The sequence below is a fragment of the Phyllobates terribilis genome, unplaced genomic scaffold, assembly GCF_046119375.1.
Source record: "Phyllobates terribilis strain yellow unplaced genomic scaffold, ASM4611937v1 Scaffold_3__8_contigs__length_932513732, whole genome shotgun sequence".
Lineage (NCBI taxonomy): Eukaryota > Metazoa > Chordata > Amphibia > Anura > Dendrobatidae > Phyllobates > Phyllobates terribilis.
Window position 1 is genome coordinate 205,819,430 of NW_027362763.1, and position 27,778 is coordinate 205,847,207.

The following is a 27,778-nucleotide window of genomic DNA, read 5'->3' on the forward strand; positions in this document are numbered from 1 at the left end:
TAATAGTGTATTAGGATTGCTCATGAACATTTATAATTGATTACTGAATAATCATTTAAGATCATTATTTAAGGGGTTTATACCAAGATTTGAAAGAAAAAGAAAAAAAAAAGCCATTCCTACCAATACCAGGTCCCAATACTAATGCACTACAGGATGCAGCAGCCCCCATGATACACAAACACTCACACACCTACCATCCATGGTGAGGAGTGGTTCCTTCTATTCTAAATGCACATGGATACGGCTTGCATAGGACGCCAGTTACACAGATACGTATAAGTAGTGCAGTGTCTGGCTTATGGCCTACTAGTGACACCCATATTAGATCAAGTGGGCAGCCCAGCATTCTGTGGGTGCACTTACAGAGTGCTGGGCATCCCGCCTAATCTAATATTATGGGTATGACCAGTAGGCCGTAAGCCAGACACTGCACTACATATACGTATCTGTGTAACTGGCGTCCTATGCTAGCTGTATCTATGTGCATTTAGAATAGAAGGAACCACCACTCATCATGGATGCTAGGTGTGCGAGTGGTTGTTTTATCAGTATTTTGCACCTGTGCTACCTCTGCCTTATCATGGGGGTCTGCTGCATCCTGCAGTGCATTAGTATTGTGAACTGGCATTGGTAAGTATGGATGTGTTTTTCTTTTTTTTTTTTAATCTTAAAAAGTGAGTTTGCAGCGCGCCACCTCCTGACATTTTTGGAAATGGCCAAGCGCTGCTCCACTTTAGCAATAACAAGGTGAAAAGATGAACAAGGCACCAAGGATGGTGGCAGTTTGGCATCTGTGGCAATTTGAACCACAGTAGGTCTGGCATAAGAACTGGTAGCGCTTAAGTCATTTAGGGTAGGTAAGTGGTTATTTACTTACAGTGTTGCAAGACTTTGACCATTTTTGGGGTCCCAAAATTTGATCGGCTGTTGACTGTCTTTACTTCCAGAGACAAGAAGTCCTTTGGTTGGGTGCCAGTCAACACACTTGACATCAGCACCGTGCCCTTAAAAAATGTAACAACTTACATTGTAATTGCTGTAAACTACAACAACATTAAAAGTGTACTGCTAAATTTGTTGTGCCCAAACCACATGTAATTTACTCAATGTGCTAAAAGCAATCACTTTGAGAATATTCACAAGATTAAATACAAGTAACAGAGAAAGGACAAAAAAAAAATCTATAGGTGGACCAGAAACATCACACAATCATAGCATAACAAAATGATGCATTATTTGTGACCAAGTGGAACACATGAAAAAAGAAGATTTAGAAGATCACTACCATAAATCGCGAAAGGTATAACGAATCAGGTATAAAAGCAAACTACAGTAAAACAGAATAGGACAAATGTTAAAGGGGTTTTCCCACGAATGAAAGTTGATTTTAATCAATAGCTCTTGGAATAATAATAACTTTCACAATTGGATGTGTTTAAATAAAATGTTCCTGTGCTGAGATAATCTTATAAATGTGCCCCTGCTGTGTACTGTGTAATGGCTGTGTCTGACCGTGCAGGAACATGGTCTGATCATACCACATCTCCTGGGCAGGGAAGGGGGTGAGCAAAAGAGGATACAGATATTACAGCACAGGATCGCAGTTGATTCATTTTGAGAGGTAAAACATTTCCCTGCCTGTTTTTAAACAATGTTTTACTTCAAAGAAAGAATCAGCTGTTTTCCCCTACTGTATTGTCTGTATAGTCTTTTGCTTTCTCCCCTGCCCAGGAGATGTGGTATGGTCAGACCATGTTCCGTACACTCAGCCAATACACAGCAGGGGCGCATTTATAAGATTATCTCAGCACATGAACATTTTATTTAAACACATCCAATTGTGGAACTTGTTATTATTCAAAGATCTATTGATTAAAATGAACTTTTGTTCGTTGGAAAACCCCTTTAAGGTTCCATAGTGACATTCATCCAATGATGATTTTAATGGAACATCAAATTTCACCCAGGCTTCATCAGGAGCGTCACAGAGCCATGGAGAAACGCGCATTGGGCGAATGTCACTACATAACCTTGATATTTGTTGTATTCTGCTGCCGCTTTATTGTACTTCACTGTTATACCTGGTTCATTATACCTTTCATGGTTTAGGATAGTGAGCTTGAAGTTTTTATAGCATGTGTTCATTTTAATCATGTGTAAATTAGGATCATTTTTTTATACCCCAATTTTGTGATGCTTCTGGACCCCCTATAGAGTTTTGTGATGGCTGCATTATAATCTTGTGAATTATTTCAATAATGTAATTGCTTTTAGCACATTGTGTAAATTATATGTGCTTTTGCATTTTTAATTAGTCTCTCTAATATAACATAAAATCCCTACTATCTTTGCTTCCAGGACTTGAAGCATCTTATCAGTGGCATGTGGGAGAGGAGAGTGAAGCCAGCACTGATCGGCTGCAGGGATCGCATGACAATATCATGCAATCCCCGGGAGAGCCAGCACAGAAATGGCTGGAACAGTGACGGCACCGGAGGAGAGTATATATGTTATTATTTTACTGGGGGAATCATCGGGATTCAGAAGGGGTTGTCGGAGTAGTGGACAATCCCTTTATCCTCCAAGCAGTTAATATTAAAGAAATGCTAAGGCCCTTGTGAAAAGAGCAGTAAAAAGCAATTAAATTGAGCTATGTACATACCCCAAAATGGTATCAATAAAAACGTCAGCTCAAAGTGCAAAAAGCAAATCCTTACACAGCTCCATCAACATAAGATCAAAAAAGTGATAGATCTCTGTTAAAAGTGGCAAAGCAAAAGGTATTTTTTGTTTGTTGTTTTTTTTTTTTTTAAGTTCCTAATATTTTTTAACCACTAAAATATAGATAAAGTATACAAGCTTGGTATCAATGTAATTGTATTGAACAGGAGAATCATATTGCCAAGTTGTAACATGGCACAATGCACACCCAAAAAATGGCAGGATTGTGTTTTGTTTTTTAACAGATTCACTCTACTTGGAACTTTTTCACCCAATTTTCAGTACACTATATCATAAAATGATACGCAATTCAAAACTATAACACATCCCGCAAAAAAACATGGCCCATATGTCAAAAGGGGGAAGGAAAAGAAAGTGAGTGAATAGCACCATAAACTTTAATGGATACATGTTCCCAACAGTGAAAATCAAGGATAGAACATCTACGTGATCCACAGACGTCTGAATGATACCCGATTCTGTCCTATAATAGTATAACTGCGGATAACAACCTCCAAGCAATTAATATTAAAGATATGCTAAGGCCCTTTACAATTATATTCTCATTTATCAGTACATACATGACATATGATACTAATAATTGCAGTGTACAGATAATTTCCTCAAAGGAGAAATATTAAAGAACAAAAATACCTCGCAGAATTCTCTCTTCGTGGCAACGAAGAAAGTCCCAAATTCTGACTGTACCGTCATCAGAGCAGGTGGCAAATTTATTATCCGTAGGAGAGAAACTGTGAAATGAACATAAGCATCAAGAGGAAAATCTTAGTAACATGTAGATGACATTTCTGTTCGCGTAATGCTTCCTTGTTGGGAAGGGGAGGGGGACAGGCTTAAATGTCATGGTTGACATTAATCTAAGTTTAGAACCCTTAGCTTTTGAATATAAGGAGTAAATGTATTTAGAATTTGTATGCTACAGTTTTAAAGTTCTAGATAACATATGGCGTAATATATGTAATGTGAACAAATAGAAAGGCAAATTTATCAAGCTAAATGCGTCAGAATCCTGTTGTAATTTGTGTCTTCATGACTTGCCCCATGTGCTTTTTAGACAATTTCTGTGCCTGGTCTGAAAAGGTGCATGACCTAACATGGGACATTTTGGCCCCGATTCATTAAAATAATGTAGGAAAAATTCTGGTGTAAAATGCTTTGAAAAGTCGCTATTTGCGGAACACGAAACTGCACAAAAATTAAGTTACTCTTGTCGTTTTCGTGATAATGGGACAGAAACGTGCAACACCATAGCGAGACTAATTTGTAACAAGCTGTGGCGTGCCATACGCCAAAAATCCTGCGCCACTCAAGGACTGAAGTAAGATTTGTGGCAAGGCACACGCCACTCGTCAGAGGCTCCTAATTCATTAAGAAGTGTGCACTGGGCAGGTTTTGGTCAAAAAACATGCAGCTATCCTACCAATGTACTGTACAACGCAGTTAACCTACATAGGAAAATGTTGGTAGGGACCCTAAACTGCAACAAACAACCTGAAGTTTTTTTTATTTTTTTTACAAGACCATATATGTTAGCCTTAATTTACGATCTGTTTCAGCCACAATTCCAGGCCTGACCATGAGCCTCCTGACTTAAATTGTCTCCTAGCGATATAGTGCTCTGTTAGTTTTGGCCAGGCGGCCTGTGATTGGGAATTGGAGCCTATTGAGTTTTTGCAGACCAAGCATTCAAAGTGCAGGGGTGAGATTACAGCCAAACTAACTGTGTAGCGAGTCGTGACTAACAGCAAACTGCACTGCCCTGATGTCTAGAAGCAAGCAGCTACAGGGCGAATAAAATTTCATTTTCTCCCTGTCGCTGCTGCTCCAGTAACCTGGATACACTATGTCTAAAAGCGATTTAACTGCAGATTACCCCAATAACTGAAGGTAAATATCAAGATGACAGGTTCTCTTAAACTCTATTTACCCATAGATATCAGGGTAATTAATTAAGGTGACTGGTTTCCATTAAGTTCATGAATAAACTAGCGTAAGCTCTCCAAAGTCTCTTTTTGATACAATCATCATGCATGACACTTTTTTTTTTCACTTTTCAATGCAGTTTGGTGAGGTTGTCTCAAGTGTTTCTGTATTAAAATACACTTCTACCTCAAAATAATCTTTTAAATAAAATAAGGGTCTCTAATATATATTAAAAATGTAAGCTTAGTTAGACTATTCACAGGCAGCATGATATTTTAGAGAAAAAGGTACTGTCAGGGACTGAGCCACAAGGGAGACCAGTCAGACAGGCGGGTCCCTGGCAGCTTCTCTCCACCTGCTGCATTTGAGTGACAGGTCTCTACCTGCGTCCAGGATCCGCCTGGCCGACGTGTCTCCCGTGCGGCTTGGTCCCTGATGGCTTCTAAAGTGTGTTTTGTTCTGAAATGCTGAAGTTTTAGACAAACATTCATGGCTAGAATCATACAACCAGTGCCTGACACATACTGCCCGATCCATAGGCAGCATGTATCAAAATGTCAGATTCCTTTTAACTGCCTTAGGTATAAGGTATAAAGCCTTGTTGGGACGCCGTGATGGTACTTCCAGTTTTAATTTAACCATTACACAATTGTCCTCATATATATATTCATGCCTCTATTAAACCCAGGTAACATGTAGATCCTGTTGCATCTGGGGATTTAAATGGATGGTATGGCAAACATCAAAAAACACTTCAGATCATAGATATGTGACTTTATATGATCATATCTCAGCACAAAATAAAGATATTAAATAGGTTTCTACATTTTGAATGTGATATCTCCTATCATACAAACTACCTGTATTTCAATTTCTCCATAAGCTTAAATTCACACGGACACATTAAATTATTAGATTGATTTTTGGATTGTCTCCCATTACAGTTGTGTAAAAGATATCTTAGAAAAAAAAGATCCAGATGCACTTCTAAAATCTAAATTCTCAATTTTTGGACCGGCTTGCTTTTTGGTACAGCACCCCATACAAATGTGTTGATGCATGTATGGATCTTCTGTCTGGATAGGGGAGCTCTGTCCACATGTAATGCTGTGCAATGGCCAGGAAACTACCTCCAACTCCAACAAATTAACAAAACTTTGGCCACCATCAAGTCGACATCAAAGATTTAGAGCATTCTTATGATCTAAGTTACTTTGACAGAACATTGATTTAAGTTTGGCAAAAAAATAATTTTATTTTTTTACACAAGTTAAACTAAACCTTGTACAATTATATTTTTAAAAAATAATGTGTGTGCCTAAACCTTAAAGTGCAGCATATCAGCAATACTAAACAGACCTTAACCCCATTTTGGCACTTTAGTTTTTTCTTTGCCTTCTTTCAAGAACCATACCTTTTTTATTCTTGCAACAACAGAAAGCAAGAGCTTGTTTTTGCGGGACGAATTGTAGTTTTGAATGGCATCACTCATTTTACCATACAATGTACAGAAACACAGGGAAAAAATTCAAAGCGTGATGAAATGGGGAAAAAACATAATGCCTCCATTGTTTTTTGCTTTTGTGGCATTCATTGTGCAATAAAAATTACTTTGAAATATGATTGGTATTGCCGTAATCAAACTATCCTTGGCCAACATGCTGTTTTTTTTTTCTATATACGTAAAAATTCAGGATATTGTAAAAACAAAAATAAAATAAAATTCTGCTTTGTGTCGGCATTTTCGGAGACAGGTAACAATTTTATTTTTTATGTTGATGCGGTTGAGTGAGGGCTTGTTTTTTTGCGTAGTGAGCCGACGTTACTATTGTACATATGATGCTTGATTGCTTATTATTCTAACATTTGTTTTCAAGGAGGTGAGTGGACAGATTGCAGATTGGCTTAATTAAATCCATATTTCAATAGATCAGACTTTTACAAATGCGGCAATACCAAATATGTTTAGATTTTTCCTCTTTTTAAATAGGGCCCCCCCGGCTGTCATAGTAATCCATCAGTCCAATGGCGTTGTGGGGGGGGAGGGGGGGGGCACATGGAAAATGATGTGCGCGGGAACCAGTGCACGTTCCCTTTAAATTACACTGTCAAACATTGGCATTTAAATGGTTAACAACAGCAGACGGAACTCTGTGCCAGCTACAGAGAAATGCTGGCTATATAACATAGCGGGTATCTGCCACGTGTGGAGGGAGCTCAGCTGAGCCCTCTCCAAACATGAGGACCTGAACACAACATCCTTTTTCAGGTAAGGGTTAAACTGCACTGCTGATCTGATCTCCATGTGGCATCTTTAATCCCTTACCCCCTTGAGGACCAAGCGATTTTTCAACTTTGTGCTTTAGTTTTTTTCCTCCCCTTCTTCCAAGACCATATTTTTTATTTTTCTGCCCACATCTTCATGAGGGCTTGCTTTTTTGTGGGACTAGTTGTGTTTTTGAACGGCACCTTTCATTTTACCATATAGTGTACTGGAAAACGGGAAAAATTCCAAGTGAGATGAAATTGTGAATAAACCACAATTCTGCATTTGCTTTTATGTCAATATCCAGTAAAAAATATCAAAAATGAAACTATGATTCTCCAGCGTACGAATATTATGGCGATGCCAAACCTGCATAGCAGTTTTTGCTTTTTTAAGTGTTGAAAAAAAAAATTTGTTTAAAAAAACAAAAACAAAACATGCTCGTGTCTCCATTTTCCAAGACCTGCAACATTTTCGTTTTGTGTTTGATGGGTCTGCCTGAGGACTTATTTCTTGCAAAGTTGTGGCTTCCAAAAAAAAGAAAAAAACAGTTCTGCTATTTTGAATTATTTTGTCTTAAGTTTTTAATTAAATTTTGATAGATTGCTCTTTTATGGATGCAGCTATAGCACATGTAATTTTTCCTAATTTTTAAGATCTTTATTTTAAATGGGGGGAATTTTTTAATCCCCTTAGTGGACTTGAATATGTGATTGACTCATCGATTATACTATATGCTACAATACTTTATGATTTGTGCTTATCTGCACCAATACTAGTCTCCTATGAATGCCAGTCAGAGGCTGGAATTCACAGAAAAGCACAGGAGTCTTCAGCATGCCCCCAGCTGTCAGGGAAACCCATCTACAGGGCGGTCAATGGGGCAGCTAGAACAGCACACCCACCGGGGCCAAGCTGTAAATGCTGCTGTCAGAAAATGACAGGTTAACAGCCAAAGGCAGAGCTCAGCTCCACTTATGGCTGTTTGAGACAAATGATGGCTGAATAACACAGCCATCATCTGCCATGAATGGAGCGGAATCAGTTCCTGAAGTCGCTCTATTCATCTGCTCACAACAGGTACATCGCCAAGGGGTTAATGACCAGCCAATACTTGTCTCCCTAAATTTCAAGAGCCCTAATTTTTTTTTTTTTTTTTTTTTCATTTTCCTGAGCTGGCTGCCTGATTTCTTATTTTATAACAGAGGAATTGTAAAAAAAAAAAATAAAATAAATAAATTCAGCAGTGTTTTGAGGTACATACAAATTACTATTTTAATTTGTAAAATTTCTGTCCCTTTTTCATTACTGTTCACGTTTCACACCAAAATAACCTGTTGAATAAATTAGTCAGGCGATTACGGTTGTGTGGATCACCTAATCTGAGTGTGTGTTTTTGCATGTACTAAAACGTATTTTATGTGGGGAAAAAAAGAACCTTATTTTTGGGGAGGAAGAGTTGGGAGAGCTTTTAATCATTTTATTTTCCTTTTGCGGGGATTGTCCTTCAAAAAAAAAAATCAAAAGATCTATGGGACAATTTTTAATTTATTGTGTATTTCTTTTCATATTGTAACTGGGGCATCTATAATGGCCCGAGTTACAGGGGAAACAGTCCATTGCAGTGAGTCATTGGCAGAGCTAATCTGGTCTATGATGCAGCAGCTCTGCTACACTTGGCAAACATCATGTGATCGCTGAGTCCCATACAAGTCCACTACCGATGCTTCTGTTCAGTACGTAGCGCTCATGGAGTGCTTTGCATCCGACAGAAGAGAAGACAGAAGGACAAATTTTGTCTTCTCTTCATGGTCACCGGCTATGTCTGAGAGTCGATGACGTGACCTACTCCTGCTAAACTGCAGGAGCTTTAATCCTCATAGCACGTGACTAAAGTCTACGGCCAAGCATTATAAATTTACAGCGCTTGGTCTTTAGGTTTTTTTTAAAAAAAAAAAAAACACTGATCAGTCATCACACTAAATCTAATGACAGGTGAAGTGCACAACATCCAACGGTAACAATAGTACCTGCAAAGGAGTGGAGTGTATTAGACATGAAGTGAAGCCAGATCTTTATGGTCATGTGTTGGAAGCAAGAAATATGGGCAAGTGTAAGGCTCAGAGTCTTTGAAAAGGGCCAAATTGATATGGCTAGAGGACTGGGTATTAGTCAGGTTTTGTGAAATGCTCCCAAGTACGCAGCAGTTCAGTACCTACCAAAAGTTGTCAGCTCAACACCCCTGCTTGCCTTCCCCAGTCTCCTAACTCAGTAGTTCCATCCGTTAGATACCATGGTAAATACTGACCACAGCATGTGTTTGGATGCACTGCACTGCATGATCTCAGGGTGGCAATGGATTGTTATGGTAGCATGGAACCGAGCAGATCCATTGGCCTGCCAGCTTTGTATTCCTCTTAAAGAAGCACTACCATCAAAATATTTATCCTCCTAATATATTGCAGCCATCATATTATATATCACAGTGTACTTACAATTGCTCATTTTGTCTTTCTACCCAGCTAATTCTACTGTTTTCTATTAGATCTATGACATCACATGATTAAAAACTGACTAGCTGAATCCTTCTGTAGTCAGGTCAATTTAGCCCCAAAAATCCCATAACCTAAAACAAATTCCAACAAAAGGTCTTAACATTTCTTTGTCTCTATCAAGTGTAGTGATCATCAGAACAAAAAGTCTACCAAGATCTGCCAATCAGAAGTGGGTTATTTTCAAGATGGCCGTTGAAAACAGTCAAAATGGGCAAATTCCTCTAACAATCTTATTTTTAGGAGTCTTCTACTTTTATTGTTTTTTTTAACTTTCTTATTTTATAAGACCAAGCATTTTATAGTATTAACTGTTAGTGATGAGCGAGCTCGCTTGCTCCTGCTCTGTACTCGCCCGATCATCTCACTGCTCGAGATGCTCAGGGAGTGTTTCCGGGATGTTCGGGCGGGAGCTCCTGTCCCCGCCCCGCAAGTTTGGCGCTGATACAGTGAATAAACATGCAGGGATTGCCTGCCACTCACTGTAATGCCGAAGCCATGTTGGTTGCAGAATTACAGTGACAGTGATTGGCTGGCCGCTTAGTGTCATCGTGTCTATATCAGACCTGAAGACCCTATACTCGTCACAGTCTACCCTTCAGACAGGCAGAGTAGGGAGAGCGGCAGCTGAGTGAGGGAGAGAATTGACGGTTTATTAGTTAGGTATGGGTATTTCACAGCAAGATATATATACACACACATCTAAACAGTCCTTCTAAGAACTAATCCAGCTGCATATATTATTACTGGTGATAGCAGAAGTTAGGCAGGCAGAGTTTGTGGACAGCATATACAGCAGAATAGGGTCCACCGCACGGTCTGTCTGCTGCTGTTATAGATATCCATAGCCCTAGATATCAGGGCTAATTCTTTTTTTTTGCTCACAATACTGATTATTTGCTTAAAAAGCAATATAGTACACCATTTTTACTGCTCCATTTCCTTGTTAGCAGCATACAGCCAGATTTGTTTGATTATATTTGCATTGCTGTATTGTGAAAGCAGAGAAACTTGTCCATCATCAGATGTGATCCGATATTACTGCCGTTATAACCGTGACATTTTTTGGAGCATGACAAATATTACATCCATTTTAAGTCTGCCAGCTGTGTGTTGTTGAACCTATTCACACTTGGTCGCTGACCTATACCACACTACAAGGCCCAAAACCGTGGTCATCACACGTGATCCCATATTACTGCGGTAATACAGACATTTTGTGGAGCGTGCCATATATTATACTCCATTTAAAATGGGCAAGGCGTGTGGCAAGGCACGGAGAAGTGGACGTGATTGTTCACGCAGAGGCCCTAGGCTATTGGCAAGAAGAAACTGTGGCGGCTGAGGGAGCACAACAAACACCCACATCATGTCGAACTACCTTCCTGCCCCAATTTCTAGGGGGCCACGGAACACCACTCTTGAAGCCAGAGAAGTGTGAAAAGGTTGTTAGTTGAATAGCAGATGATGCTTCCAGTCAGTTTGTCACCACTGCCAACCCGTCTCCCACAAGGTCCAGTCTCAGTAGCTGGGAGTCTGGACCACATATTCCTTACCCTGATCCTCCTTTCTCCCACCATGCTGACTGCCCGGAGACAAGTGATCCCACACTTGGACACTCCAAAGAGATGTTCACTTTTCGATTTATAGATTCAGGCCTCTCGGCCGTCCCGCTTCAAGCGGGCCAAGAGATCACATATAGCGATGCCCAAATATTTCAGCAGCCGCGGTCACATGAAGGCAACGGTGGGAAAGTGCAATTACTCTCGCAAGAGGTGGATGATGAGACACAATTACCACCAAGTCAGGAGAAGGCCCAGAGTGCGTAAGTGGAAGACGAGGTGGTGGACGATTAAGTCACTGACCCAACCTGGCAAGGTGACATGCATAGCGAGGCCAGCAGCACATAGGGGGAGGGAGGCGTAGCACCACAACAGGCAGGAACAAGCAGTGGGGTGTCCACAGACACAAGGCGGGCAACTGTTCCCCAGAACACCAACACGAGGGAAGTTTGTTTCCAGTCTAACTGTTAGGTCTTCCAGAGTCTGGTTCTTTTTTAAAGATTGTCCAGATAACCCCAAAAAGGCCATTTGCAACATCAGCCTTTCCAGCACCAGCAGGGGCAGCAAAACTACCAGCCTGACCACCACCAACATGCTCAGGCACATGACAGCAAAGCACCCGACTAGTTGGGCACTACGCCAGGGTCCAGAAAGTGTCTGCGGGTGAAACCACTGCCTGTTCCGCTGTTATGCGTGCACGCCAATCCCCTGTCCATGGCGCAGGCGAAGATGCCCGTCACTGCACACTTGCAACTACCACCATTATCAACCACGCCCTTGTCCCAGGGCAGCGTTCAGTTGTCCCTACCCCAGTCCTTTGAACGCAAGCGCAAATACGCAGCCAAACGCCCCACAGACTACAATACTAGACTCCAACATTTCTCAAATGCTTGCACTTGAAGTGTCGTGGAGACATAATCTTTCCGCAACCTGATGGCGGGGGCTATACCTCGGTACTTGGTCCCCAGCCGACACCATTTCTCCCGGTGAGCCATCCTCGCCTTACACAAGCACGTGTCCCAGAACATTACCCGTGCCCTCAACAACGCAGTTACTGGGTAGGTCCACCTAACCACGGACACATGGACAAGTGCTTGTGGCCAGGGATGGTACATCTTGCTGACGACAAACTGGGTTAATATAATGGAAGCCGGGACCCAGTCGGACCCTGGGACGGAAGACGTCCTCCCGACGCGGAGGATTGCGGGCCCTGGGAAAAATCAGGGTTGCCCCCACATTTTACAGCTCCTGCACCTCCTCCTCTGTCTCCATCTCCGAAATGACCACATCAGTCAGAAGCTGGAAGCACTGCCTCGGCCAAGTGGCAACGGGCTGTGCTGAAGCGAATATGCTTAGGTAACAAAAACCACACACCGCTACAGAGTTGTTGACAGCTGTAAAAGAGCAGGCAGATATGTGGCCGTCACCGCTGAACCTACAGCCAGGCATGGTCATCTATGACAATGGCCAGAACCTAGTCGCAGCTCTGAAGCTAGGCAAGCTCGCACACGTACCAGGCCTGGCCCATGTGCTCAACCTAGTGGTTCATCCGTTTATCAAAACCTACCTGGATCTGCCTGAGCTGCTTGTGAAAGTATGCCGCGTGTGTGCCCATTTTAGAAAGTCACCTACAGCTTCCGGTGCCCTCGCCGTGCTTCAGAAGCGTTTGCAGATTCCAGCTCACCAACTGGTGTGGGATGTCACGATGCTTTGAAACTCAACCTTGCAGATATTGGGAAGGATGTGTGAGCAGCGGAGGGCAGTTGTGTACCAGCTACAACACGCCCGTCGGTATTCAGATATGCCTCCACACATAAGAGCTGATGAGTGGGCATGGATGTCAGAGTGGCGATGAAGCCATAATTAGCGTCACCATCACCCGCATCTGTCTACTGAAACTTTCACTGCTCACAATTAAAAGAGGAGGCATTGCCGGCAGAGAACAATGAGATGGAGCCAAGAACCATACAGGGTGATGCCACACAGCCCAGCCTCATGTCATCCCAACGCGGATTGGTGATGAGAAGGAGGGAACAGGAGCTGGTTTCCTGTGCTACAGACGGTACTACCCACACAACTGTCAAACCGTCTGTTCAGCGTGAATGGCCTGAGAGGGAGAATGAGGAGGATAAGAGCATAAGGATAAGACTTCCCCGTCTTGGTCAGGACGGGGAAGTCTTGCCTGTTGGCAGTCTGGCACACATGGCTCACTTTATGTTTCTCTGCCTTTTCCTTGACCATCGCATTGTACACATTTTGGGTGGCAGTAATTACTGGTTGGTCACACTTCTAGACCTTTCGCTACAAGGAGAACTTTCTCCTTCCCGTGGTGGAGAGGTCTAATAAAATGTTGCAGTACCAGAAGGCTCTTGTCGTGGAATTATTAAAAAAATTCCCATCTGAAAACGCTGGCGGCAGAGGTTACAGTTCGTAGGACAACCAAGGAGTACAGGCGAAGGAGTCACCAATACGATGCAGCAGAGGCAGGGGAACACTGTCAAAAGGTGATGAACAGTTTTCTCGGCCCCTCCCAGCGCCCTGGGCCTGATGATCAGGGTACTCGCACAAGGAGGGACAAGTTTTGGAAGATGCTGAAGGAGTACCTTGCTGACCATACCAAGGTCTTCTGTGCCATATAACCATTTGGTATCCAAGCTGGACACGTGGCATGAACTGGCTCTCTATGCCTTGGAGGTCCTGGCCTGCCCTGCCGTTAGCGTTTTGTCAGAGCGGGTTTTTAGTGCCGCCGTGGCCATTATAACTGATAGGCGCATGCGCCTGTCAACAGGCTGACTCTTATAAAAATGAACAAGGGCTGGATTGGGCCAGATAATAGGAACACCACAGGATAATAGGAACAGAACAAACTCAAAATCTAGTGGCTTTTTTTTTTTTTTTGGAGGGGGAAAGGGGGGGGGGTGGAGTCCATTTCCATGCACCTCTTCACACCCAGATGCTTCCTGATTTTGTCTATTTTATGTCACCCTCCTCCACCACCATATCACCAGGGTGAAGGTGATGCAACACCCACATAATTTTATGATGCCTGTAGGAAATTTGTTTTTTAGAGTATGTATGTTATACAGTATGTTCATGTATACCCCCCCAGGGGTAAATGTTTTTCAGCCCATGCACTTAGTGCATGGGCATTACCAGTATAGGAGACCCACTCCTTAACAATGGTAATTTTTTTCAATGTGGACCTTCTCTACGTCTCTTCAAAGGGGTATTTTGAGTGCATCCAAATTGTTGGCAGCCCTTGCATAAGCAATAACAGTATAGGAGACCCACTCTTTAATATTGGCCGGCTGATGGCCCTCTAACAATTGTAAGGGCCACCTGATGGCTCTGTAAAAATAAGCTTTGTGACTTTCAGAGTCCCTCCTTCATAAATGAAACAGGATGTGTCTGATCATGTCTCACACACCACATCGGCAAATAGGTAGTAAAATGTTAAAATGACCGTTACTGGTGAATGTATTTTTCACCGTTGAAAGTAATGCAAAAGTGCAAAAACGCTACATGTGAACATAGGTGTGGAGGAGCTTTTTTTTTTTTAGCCTTATATACAAGGCATTACCCTGGAATGAATGTTCCTTAATGTTTTTTTCCAGGAAAATCCATTTTGGCTTTGTTTTTCTATGTTTTATTGTGAGTCCGTAAAAGTGGCGTGATACTCTGACAACATTGTTCATAGCAGTGACCAGGGAGCCAGATGCTTCCAGGGGGTCTTCCCCATGCAGTCTCTATGTCATTTCAGCACTGTTCCCATCCCCCATTGATTGGGAAATTTAGACTCCCTGCAGACCCAGACCTGGGGGGGGGGGTTCCCATTGACTTATAATTTGCTTGACCTGAGTAACGAGCACCTGAGCATTTTAGTGCTCGCTCATAACTATTAACTGTATGTTTTCTTTTGTTCCAGATTTGAAAAAGGAGTACTAATCTTAGTGAGAAGTGTCCCAAATGCAAAGAAAGTTTGACAAACTGTACCGTAATCCAAGTTCTTGAGAAGGACGCTGATGGCAGAAATGCAGCAAGTATTCTGAGCGATGACCGTGTTTGAACATGCACTTTACAGCCAGCAGTGATGACATGTCAAAAACTTTGTGTGACTACACTGTGTGCAGAATTATTAGGCAAGTTGTATTTTAGAGGATTATTTTTATTATTGATGAACAACTATGTTCTCAATCAACCCAAAAGACTCAACTATCCAAGCTTAATATTTTTGGAAGTTGGAGTGGTTTTTTTTTTAGATTTAGCTATCTTAGGAGGATATCTGTTTGTGCAGGTAACTATTACTGTGCCGAATTATTAGGCAACTTAATAAAAACCAAATATAATCCCATCTCACTAGTTTATTTTCACCAGGTAAACCAATATCAGTGCACAAAATTTAGAAATAAACATTTGACATGCAAAAACCAAAAAAATGACTGATCAATATAGCCACCTTTCTTTATGATGACACTCAAGAGCCTTCCATCCATAGATTCTGTCAGTTGTTTGATCTGTTTTCGATCAACATTGCGTGCAGCAGCCACCACAGCCTCCCAGACACTGTTCCGAGAGGTGTACTGTTTTCCCTCCCTCTAGATCTCACATTTTATGATGGACCGCAGGTTCTCTATGGGGTTCAGATCAGGTGAACAAGGGGGCCATGTCATTATTTTTTCTTCTTTTAGACCTTTACTGGCCATCCATTCTGTGGAGTAGTTGGATGCATGTGATGGAGCATTGTCCTGCATGAAAATCATGTTTTTCTTGAACGATACCAACTTCTTCCTGTACAACTGCTTGAAGAAGTTGTCTTCTAGAAACTGGCAGTAGGTCTGGGAGTTGAGCTCCATCCTCAACCCGAAAAAGTCCCAGAAGTTCATCTTTGATGATACCAGCCCATACCAGTACCCCACCTCCACCTTGCTGGCGTCTGAGTCGGAGTGGAGCTCTCTGCCCTTTACTGGCCCATCAAGAGTCGCTCTCATTTCATCAGTCCATAAAACCTTTGAAAAATCAGTCTTAAGATATTTCTTGGCCCATTCTTGACATTTTATCTTATATTTCTTGTTCAAAGGTGGTCGTTTTTCAGCCTTCCTTACCTTGGCCATGTCCCCGAGTAGCGCACACCTTGTGCTTTTTGATACTCCAGTAACGTTGCAGCTATGAAATATGGTAAAACTGGTGGCGAATTGCATCTTGGCAGCTTCACCCTTGATTTTCCTCAATTCATGAGCAGTTATTTTGGGCCTTTTCTGGCCAACACGCTTCTTGCGACCCTGTTGGCTATTTGCCATGAAAAGCTTGATTGTTCGGTGATCACGCTTCAAAAGTTTGGAAATTTCAAGACTGCTGCATCCCTCTGCAAGACATCTCACAATTTTGGACTTTTCAGAGCCCGTCAAATCTCTCTTCTGACCCATTTTGCCAAAGGAAAGGAAGTTGCCTAATAATTAAGCACACCTTATATAGGGTTTTGATGTCATTAGTCAACACCCCTCCTCATTACAGATATGCACATCACCAGATTTACTTAATTGGGAGTTGGCTCTCAAGCCTATGCAGCTTGGAGTAGGACAACATGTATAAAAAGTATCATGTGATCAAAATACTCATTTGCCTAATAATTCAGCACACAGTGTAAAAAGACATTTATTTGATGAAACGCGAGTCCAGTGAACCCGGACCGAGGAAAAGTGAACGAGTGTCTGCTGGGCCTTTCATAAGTAGGTATGATTGTCTTTTTTGTGGGACACTTGTTTCCCTTGGAAGTTCTGACTACAGCTAGGCAAGGGGACAGATAAATTTGCCAGGACCATCAAGGAGTGCTGTGAAAGTCGTTCAGATGACTGGTCATTGAAAGTAAAGGAGATTTGAGTACTGTGGTGGAGATAGTCATACAGTTGACTGAATATATCATCATAGATGTAGTATAAATTTTCGCACCGGATTTGATCTGCCACACCAATTTCGGAATGCTTCTTCTAGTTCTGCGGAAAAGCGTAGGAAAAGAGCTAAAGATGCCGTCCAAGAACATGCTTTTTTAAAAATGTGTGCTTATCTTGAAGAAAATGATGAACAGTTGACCATTTCAGACCTTCAAGAAAAAATGAAGGAGCTCTTGAATACCAACGATTTATATTCTTATAGTAGAATATATCTTAAAAAGAAGCTCATAGAACACTACAGAGAAACAATCTTTGTCACATTTAAAAAGAATACCTTAGACATACTTTGTTCATTCTACCAAGATTCACTAGTACAACATGATGAAGACGCACAAAATAAAGCCATAACTGATACAGCAGCAAGGCTGATTATGAGCAAAATTAAAGAGACTGTTGTGTCTGCTTTAATTTCTACCCAACAGTTCAGGATCTGACATGCCACTCTGCACTCGAATTCTTTCCAGAAACGTTATGAAACCTGTTGAATAAAATATTTGTGGGGAAACAACTTCAACAGAAAGTTGACAGTAAAAGGGCAAACCATCATACAAGCAGCAATAGCTGTCATTGCACCATTGCAGATGCACCACCACTACCGATCGACGTTCCTCTTGGATATGCTTAGTAAGATTTATTTATTTTACTCACTCATATAGCACCATTAAGTCCACAGCGCTTCACAGACAATATCGGCACGGTCCCCATTGGGGCTCACAATCTAAATTCCCTATCAGCATGTTTTTGGAGTGTGGGAGGAAACCGGAATACCCGGAGGCAACCATGCAGATGTGGTCCTTGGTGGGATTTGAACCCAGGACCCCAGCATCTTCAAGACTGTAGTGCTAACCACTGAGCCAGCTTGCTGCAGATTGGTTATAGCTCATCATATAGTGAACTGCTCCGATTTGAAAAGAATGCCGCTAGCTGTGGCGCACCAGACTTATTTTTCGAAGGTAATGAGCTATTCGACTCTTCTTGGTTGTTTGATGTTGACAATGCAGATCACAATGCTATGATAATAGACAGCAAAGGAACATTTCATGGGATGGGCATGATTGCTGCATTAACACCAAGAATAAAGCGGACATATATTGGGAATAGGAAAAACATTTCGGAACTCCATATAAAAGTCGACAAATATTAATCTGGTAGAGTGCACTTTTGGCAAAAAATACATTACGAGAAATAAAGTTTAAAAATCTTGCATGTTATCAAGATTGTAACATTACAGCTGATATATAAATATTTTGGGGAAACTTTCATTCCGTTTCAAGCAGCCTGTACCAAATTGGCAGGGAATGATGCATGGAATGATCAAGGAGAATACTCATGCTGGCCAGTCCTCCATCCTCTTTTTGCCCATGATCGATAGGTCACCGGTGACAAAACGAGCATTCTATCAACATTACAGTTCATCAATAAGTTAGCCAGCAAACATCATGTCCCTCCTATAACAACTTTTGATCAACCTCGGTACTGGAAAGCTAGTGAAATCAAAGCTGCCCCACAGGATTCCCATTTGAAAAAAATCATAAGTGTGAAAACTACCAAGCATAAAGTACGAATTTACTTGGAGCCATAGGTACACTAATGGATGGGACAGGTCTGAAAAGCATTTTAGAAGCGGTGTATGGTGAAAATGTTGTAGTGCATGTGAGTTGCAAGGGCTTTCAGAGGCCATCTTCTACTGCATAAATGTCTTCATCAACTACATGAGGAATCTATTCTGGACAACAATCCTGAACTCACTGCACTAATAGATGAAAAGGAGAATATGTATTCATGTCTCGTAAAAGGAAATTGAAGCTGTTGTCACATAACTAAAATCATTGAGGTACTTCACAAGAAAACTGAAGTTAGTGAAAAATCTAAAACTAGTAAGTTGTGGCTAGCAGATCAGCAAATAAGTACTACTCAAGTGCTGATGAAGCAGATTGTACTGGGTCTTGGATAAATCATTTGCATGTAATTTACAATGCATTGCCAATATTTGCAGCAGCAGGGAACTACTATTATCTGAAATCATATCTGTACCTTCAGGAAATGAGCGAATTGCAAAACAAATAACCCTGAGGTCAACAGGATGTTTCAAAATTGGGTGCAGGTCATCCATTGAACAAATTGTTAAAATAGGTATTTCGTATTAAAAATTGTCCTGTTTACAATATAGTTAAAATTTGTTGTGATAATAAAAAATACCACAAAATGCTGCGTACATATTTAGACCTAATAACAGGTATTGTACGTATATCATTGACTATTGATCACCATTTTGATGCCATAGGCAAAGTTTGTTGGCTTGAATGAATTCATTGACCATAAAAAACATAAGTTTGATTGAATAAATAATTGTTGTATGCTTAGAAATAAGAAAGTTATAAGACTTTGTCCGGTTTTGAAGGTTTTCAATGGCCATCTTGAAAATAACCTACTCCCGTTTGGAAGAATTTGGTAGACTTTTTTTTTATGTTGATCTGTACATTTGGAAGGGACAAAAAAAACGTTTACAGACCCTTTGTTGGAATTTGTTTTAGGTCTAATGTTATATTCACCCGACTACTAAGCTCTATGTAGAAACAGGAAGTCAATTTTCCCCGTATAACTCATCAGTCACTGCAAAAGTCAATGAGGGTGGGGGGGGGGGGGCTGGGTCAGGAGTTGGAGAGGAATGATTTTTGAAGGGACAAGAGACTTCCTGTTTCTACATAGAGCAGAGAAAAGAAAATAATTAGCTGGGTAGAAAGGCAAAGTGAGCATTTTAAGTACACAGTGCTTCCTAATATGATGATTGCAATATATTAAGAGGATAAAAACTTTGATGGGAGGAGGAGGGATTCTTTAACACTGTTACAGGAAGGGCAATACACTGCAATACGGAATTCGTTGTGGCAGTAAATATTGGTGCAGTTAATAAAACACTCATTGTTTCTCCCCTTCCCATATTGATAGGTTTATTTCCCATCACTTATCTTCTTACTGCAGTATTGCTATGTCCCGTTGTGTATAAATGTTTAACTTCAGAAAGTGTGAAACCCCGCCTGATGAAGAGACTTTATAAATCTTGAAAACTTGCAGTTTGTCATCATAATAGTGGACACCTTTTTAATAGCTAACTGCAGAGGCTCTCACTTTTGACTACTTCTGTGTTTTATATCAGCTGTTAAAGCAATGGCAGGTTAGAAGTTTAAAAAAATGTAATCTAACTGATTAGCTGAATTAAAATGCTATTTCTACTACACATTATACGAAAAATGAAACCTAAAACTATGACAGGATTGCTAAGCTCCACCTGTCCCTTCCATGTAACACCACTTCACGTTATAAGTATATAGGTAAATAGGTAAAAAAAAAAAAAAGGCATTGCACAACCAATGCTGCTGTATGTAAAAATGGTGTAAACTATTTCAGTTCTTCTAATATTTTATACAACCCGTTTTATCCCTTATGTGTAATTTTTCTCCCTCCCCCTCTTAACTATTTTAATAAACATTCAGCCTTCTTTCTAATCCCTTTTCCCTTCCCTCGCTCTTTGTTGTTAATGTTATAAATAAAATACTAATAATTTTAACATAATATACAATGTATATTTTTTTGTCTGGTTTATATGTTAAAAATCTTAATAAAAAATAGCAAAAAAAGCAAAAAAAAATGAAAGTGGCTTCAGCCGAAAAGATTAAAGAGCAGTATTTTTAGATGATGTACTGGTCATTACAAATCATAATGCAAACAGATAGAGATTTCCATATAAACAAAGCCTACAAAATTTAATTTATTACACCAATACTAATCTTCAAACTAGCAAATACTTTATTTTTAAGATCATGTACAAACTTATCCAAGATTTTAATTTTTGAAGCCAAATGCATTTTTATAGTAATGAAAAATGATATGCTCCTCAATAGAAGACAGTCTACTCTTCTTATTCAGCTATAGGCTAGGACCACCAATTATACAAGTGGTCGTGATAAAGCCAATGTCGGAATAAACTAAACCTCAAAGTTCAATCGTTGCTACCAAGCATACCATGCATGTCATTTTGGTAGTGTGCAACCCACTTGCTAGAAAAGTGTGATCGCTCAAACATAAAGAGGATCTTTTACTTGATTTTTTTTAATTTAAACCAAGTACCTGCAATTGGAGGAGGAACTCCATATAAAGAGTCATATGCATATGTAGGTATGCAGATCTTTTGAAATGTAAATCCACTGACACCTTTATATCTTCAATCTGTTGCTGCATTCATGCATTGCTGAAATTTGTGTTTTCATCCATATGGAAATGAGGTGTTACATGCTCTGAGCCCAACACAGCATTTCCTAAGCCTCTGCCTCTCCATATTGTTTCCAAGCCCAGCACCAGACTTTATACAAACTGAGCTAATGTGAGCCACAAGGATAAGGAAATCAGATGAGTAAAGTGAACAGGAGGCTGGTGCTGAATGGGGAAACAACCTCCAGGAGTTAGTAGCTTGCTAAGTGCTGTGTCAAGTTCATAGCACTTAATGCCTCATTTACATATGAATGAAAAAGCGAATTATTTAGGACTGCAGCACAGACTGAAGATCTAAAGTGGTCAATGGATTTACATTTCAAAAGACCTGCATGCTCATATATGCAGTTCCATGTGTGTGTGGGATGGTGGCCGGATGTGGGGATAGTTTAAATCAAAATTAAAAAAAATCCAGCAAAAGGTCCCTTTAAAAAAAAAAAAAAAGGGGGTTGTTTCATATTCATATTTGGCTAAAATTGCAATGTACTTGTAAAAGCAAACAACTTTACAATTTTCCTCTTTAAAAATTCTCTGTTCTCAAGAACGGATGAGATTTTTAATTCTATAGTTCACAGCTCATTGCCTAGATTATCAGCCACCTCAGCAGTGGCCAGTTTCCTCGGCAAAAATCTCAGAAACTGGTCGGGCAGATGCAGACAGCTTCAGATCCCCGGGACTTCACTGATGCTGCAGAGGCCAAGCTGGCTCTCCTAGCAGTATTGGAAAGCGCACAGTTGGGGCCAGCTGCTCACTATTGCTGCTAGCCAGAACAGTAAATCTTTATGAGGGGCACTGCCCCACCAGCAACAAGGAAATTATTTACTGGGATCGCACCAATCCTCTCTTTCTCAAATCATGAGAAAACTCCTTTAAGGCTATGTGCCCACGATGCAGAAATGCTCCGGATTTTTCCTGAGCGTTTCTGCATCTCCCTGGCAGAAAAAAAGCATGCGGATTGTACATGCGTTTTTCCTGTCAGGGACAAGCGGATGTGAAGCGTTCTTCACATGCATTTCAGCATGTGGGTTGTCAAGCACTTTCCAAGCGATTTTAGCATCACTTGGAAAGTGCTTGACAACTTGGTCACACTATATAAATCCTTACAACCGGCATGGATTTATATAGTGTGACCTTAAAGAATGGTAAAAAATAAATCTATACTTACCCTTTGATGGCCCCTGGTGTATTTATTCGATGCATCTTGGTTTGCCAGCAGCTCGCGGTAGCTTAAAGGACCTGCCGACGTCAGCGTCACGTGACCCGTTACATGACTAAATGATGTCACCGCAGGTCCTTGAGTACACCACGAGCTGCCGGCAAGCCAAGACAAGGACACCGGGGCCATCAGAAGGTAAGTATAATATTTATTTTATTTTTTTTACAGGTTCTATGGTACCCGGGTCCGGAGGAGAGTCTCCTCTCCTCCACACCCGGGTACCATCCGCACATTGAAAAGCATGGATTCCGCATGTACAGATGCAGTGATGCGGATTCCAAGCGTTTCAATGCAAGTCAATGGCGGCGAAAACGCAGCGCTTACGCAAAATAATTGGTAGTGCTGCAGATTTTTCCGCAATGATAATCCTCAGCTGAAATTTCCGCAGCATGTGCACAACACATGCGGATTATCATTGGGGAACATGGCAGGCCTTGAACCAAGCGTTTTTTAAGTGTTTCTGCAGCGGAATTGCCGCTGCGGAAACACTTAAAAAAAGCATAGTGGGCACACAGCCTTAGAGATAGTCAACCAGTTAATAAGCTGAAAAAATGGACTGCAAATACTCATGTAAAACATTTGGCTCCAAAATATCTTTCAAACTATTGTTTAATATTTTATATTAGTGAAACTTTATATATTTTTATATGTATACAATTACAGAGTGAATGTACATATGTTCTTATTCTGTACACTTTTTATAGAAGTATGTGTGTGGGGGGAATTGTGGTCTAGGTATAAAACCAAAAGAAAGAAAATTATACTATAATTTAGGATAACATTTGAAATTTGCTAGGTGTGCCATAGGAATATTACGTTTGGTGTATCAGGTGAAGTCATGATAAATACAGCATTCCAGGGAAATGCGATATTAATTGTAGCTTCCATTACTCCACGTAGGTGGGGGATGGACAAAAGAGGGAGAAAAGGTAAAAATGTTTCATAGCTTTCAACTTATTTTGTTTCCATTAAAGTTATATTGATGTGGAAGTCTTAACTGCATTCTGTTAGAAATGATTTGTTAGATATTCTTACCCCATCTCACCAATGTGTAGAGAACTTGTATTCCTGGACTTCCTTCAGGATTCCAATATTAAACATACAGGCCCAGATTCATGAAGACTGGCACTTAGTACACCAGTCTTAAGAAGGAGCATGCAAAAATAAGATGTGCCAAATTCATCTCATCAGTGTTGTGCGCCTCACCAGTAATGTTGCTTCAGTCAGTGACTGAAGTAACATTTCTGGCGCAAGAAACGCAGCAACTCTAGCCACATAGCGGCTCCTCCCTAACTCTTTCCAGTTTGGCAGAGCTGCCTGAAACCGACGTGAAAATGATAAGTCATGAAGTTTTTACGTAAATCCAGGTCACAAACATTTTGCGACTTTACGAAATGTTTTACATCTGCTTTCTGGCATAAAGACGTTGATGAATCGGGTCCTTAGTCTTAGAAAAACCTACTAAAACAAAGGACCGGACTTATCAAGAAATTTTTGACAGATGTCTGGCATAATAGTGCTTCAAATGTCTAAAAAATTTTGCAAAACGTTTAAAGTTACGCATAAAATGTTACATTTGTCAGTTTTAGGCCAGTTGGAGTATTACAAAGCCCACCTGTCAAATTAATCATAATTTGCACCACATAGGTGCGGTAAATTATGTTAGCCCCTGGCTGGAGTAATGGTGTAGGCACACACCAGTTATTAGATGCACAGAATTCATTACCAGGTGACTCTTAATGAATTAGGCATATCTTCTACCAGCACACCTTTCATAAAGACTGTGCCAAAAGACAGTCTTAATGAATCGGAGCCAAAGTGTTTGTTTTAAACAAAATTAAAAAGAATGCCAGAAAAATACTATAAAAAAAAAAAATCTAAAAACAATAGAGGAACATTTTAAGATCTACCTATAGTTCTATATTGAATACCAATGATAATTTACAATTAAAAACCCTTGGTCCCCACACACACAATTCCAATTCTAGGGTAACAAAAAAAGATCACAAAATGCTCCCTCTTGAAAGGTCTTATTAATGTGCAATTGATTTGACTCTAGATTTAGTGTGCTCTTTAGCTTTATTTTTGTCATTTCCAATAAGCCCACTTGATTCTCACTTAAAGGTTGTCCCATGTTTTAAAAGTTAAACTTAATGGGGGAAAAAAAAATAAAACAAGAAAAACCATACTCACTTTCTGGACTGGAGCCGCACATCCACACTTTTTGTTCTGTCCCTTGGCAAAAATATCTGGCGGAGGTCACCACGTGAGAGCGGCAGCCTTGATTGGCTGAAGCCTTCACATTTCATCTGATTAGGAGGAGAGATGTTCAGATGCAATAAGAACCCGACTCATGTTTACTAGAACTTGTGAAACTAAAGTGCCAAAACATGTTTTGGGAAATTTTGAATTCAGCATCTATGCTCTTATAATAAAGTACGTTCATAAAAAAATTATTGCTTCACACAAACCGTAAAAAAAAAAAAAAAAAGAAGAAGGGACCAAAACAAATAAGACTCCTTTAAAGGGTCATTTGATTTAGGCAATCCTTTTTGCTAGGTCCTTTCAATAAGTTTTGGAGAAATGTCTTCTTTTACATCTTAAACATTCAGAAGTAGTTTTAGGAAGATACAAGAGATAGGAGTTAACTTGATTGTGGATCATGATGTGAAAGAGCCTGTCATCAGGTGAAATCTGTGGGGACATTACAGGTACATATACAGAACAAATAAAGTGTTACACAGTTACCTTTAAATGAATGGGCCTTGACATGCACATAAGAACAGAGTCCTCCAGAGCGAATGACAAATACTATAATTGAGAATCTATTAGATGGTAATTTTTTGTCTTCTGGAAAAGGGGACCTTGCCAAAAACTTAGTAAGGTTATGATACAAATCAGTCGTACAAATGGAAAATCTAAAAGTAGTAAACAAGGGAAACATTTAAAAAAGTATTTATCCTACAGATTTTATTCATCACTTGTGTATGCAGTTATGTAAATAGTGTCTGTAAAACAGCTTGATCATGTGACTAAACGATGTCCTTTACAAAGTCCCAATGCAATACATGAATGTACAGGAGAACCAGTGTGTATATAAATGAAAATTCACAATAAGTAGCAATCAGTATATTAAAGTTTCTTGAAAATTTGAATGGTTATCAAAGCAAATAAATATATGTAGCACAGGTATTGTGAGGATTCCTTAGACAAGTAGTTATAAGACCACATTGTGATTTTGGGAATAACACATTTGTTCAAACATTGCCTATTTTTAAATCAGTCTGGATTTGTACAATCCCGCCCCAGTTTGCATAATCAATCCTACTGCAGGATGGTACTGTGTACAGGGATACTGAGAGGAGCGATATACTGCAGGATGGGACTGTGTACAGGGATACTGAGAGGAGCGATATACTGCAGGATGGGACTGTGTACAGGGATACTGAGAGGAGCGATATACTGCAGGATGGGACTGTGTACAGGGATAATGAGAGGACCGATATACTGCAGGATGAAGGCTGTGTACATAGTTCTGATAGAAGCGATATACTGCAGGATGGGCTGCCTACAGGGGTTTGAAATGAGCGATATACTGCAGGATAGGCCAAGAGGAGAGATAGACCGCGAGTGGCTGAAAGGAGTGATTTACTGCGGATAGGTCAATATTCAGGGGCTGAAATTAGTTTAGTTGTTTGTTGGCTGCTGAGAAACTGCAAATGTTGCTCTGTTGATGCATATGACTGGATTGTGTTATATTCATCAATGCAGCAGCATTTGCAGTTTCACAGAACTGATTTGTCAGCAGCTCTGCACGGTCGTTGTGGCGGCGTACAGAAAAGATGAGCTCTGCTTGGACAAAAAAAATTATGAAAAACTAAAAAGGCAGAAATACTGATGTATCGGGTAGAAGATAAAATTAGTCAGGCAGGGTACCGTACAGAAGCAGAGACCACAGAAGCATAAGGTAAATTCTACATTTAAATGACCTTGATAACTTGAGAGGTGGGGGGTAGTCAGGAACACAGGAGAAAGTGAGGAATGCTCTGCAGAGGAGAACAATGTGCTACTAGGAAATGTACTTGTAGCAAGAAACAATAGAACCATCCATTCAGCTATGTGAGGCTATATGCTCAGAGAAGAATTATGAAAAAAAGACAAAAAGGTACAAGAAAAAAAAACACCTTTATGTTGGGAGTAGGAGGTACATCTGCAGTACCCGGCCACAGTCACTAGAGTTTTGACAGAGCTGCTGTGTTCCTTCAGCATCTGAGAACTTCTGGCCACAGATTTAAAAGGCATACAATAATTATTTGCTTATGGATTTTGATACCCACCCTTAGAGAGGATTACTTGAATTTCCCTACTATAGAGCTACATCTAATTATTGAAAATGTTAAAAAAAAACAAACACAACATGGGACATTGCCTACAAAAGGAAAATCTCAGGAGATTCATGCTGCACAAACCACAGGTAGTAGAAAACCGGGACAGATTCATTTTCTACAAACAGCTTTGTTTTACTGAGAAACGTTCCTGTGGTTTAGAGTAAACAGTTTAACCACTTCGCACCAGAGCCTGTTTTTGCCTTCGTGACCAGGCCAATTTTTTCAATTCTGACCAGTGTCACTTTATGAGGTAATTACTCTGGAACGCTTCAACGGATCCCCCTGATTCTGAGATTGTACTTCAAGATAGTGGTAAAATTTCTTCGATATCACTTGCGTTTATTTGTGAAAAAATCGGAAATTTGGCGAAAATTTTGCAATTTTCAAACTTTGAATTTTCATGCCCTTAAATCAGAGAGATATGTCACACAAAATACTTAATAAATAACATTTCCCACATGTCTACTTTACATCAGCGCAATTTTGGAACCAAAATTTTTTTTTTGTTAGGGAGCTATAAGGGTTAAAAGTTGACCAGCGATTTCTCATTTTTCCAACAAAATTTACAAAAACATTTTTTTTACGGACCACATCATACTTGAAGTCACTTTGAGGGGTCTTTATGACAGAAAATACCCAAAAGTGACACCGTTCTAAAAACTGCACCCCTCAAGGTGCTCAAAACCACATTGAAGAACTTTATTAACCCTTCAGGTGCTTCACAGGAATTTTTGGAATGTGGAAGAAAAAAATTAACATTTAACTTTTTTCAAAAAATTTTACTTTAGACCCAATTTTTTTTATTTTCACAGGGGTAACAGGAAAAAATGGACCCCAAAATTTTTTGTGCAATTTCTCTTGAGCGTGCTGATACCCCATATGTGGAGGCAAACCACTGTTTGGGCGCAC

General features: G+C 40.3%; 1 protein-coding gene across 3 annotated transcripts in view; it reads right to left on the reverse strand.

Annotated features, from left to right (window-relative positions):
* WDR33 (WD repeat domain 33) overlaps positions 1 to 27,778 on the reverse strand; it is a 115,550-nt gene that overhangs the window by 23,545 nt on the left and 64,227 nt on the right. For all 3 annotated transcript variants that reach the window (XM_073674587.1, XM_073674586.1, XM_073674585.1), the window contains exons 7-8: positions 3,379 to 3,476; positions 881 to 1,007 (exon numbers count right to left, since the gene is read on the reverse strand). In XM_073674587.1, the coding sequence (XP_073530688.1) occupies positions 881 to 1,007; positions 3,379 to 3,476 (225 nt within the window). The remainder of the gene's footprint in view (positions 1 to 880; positions 1,008 to 3,378; positions 3,477 to 27,778) is intronic.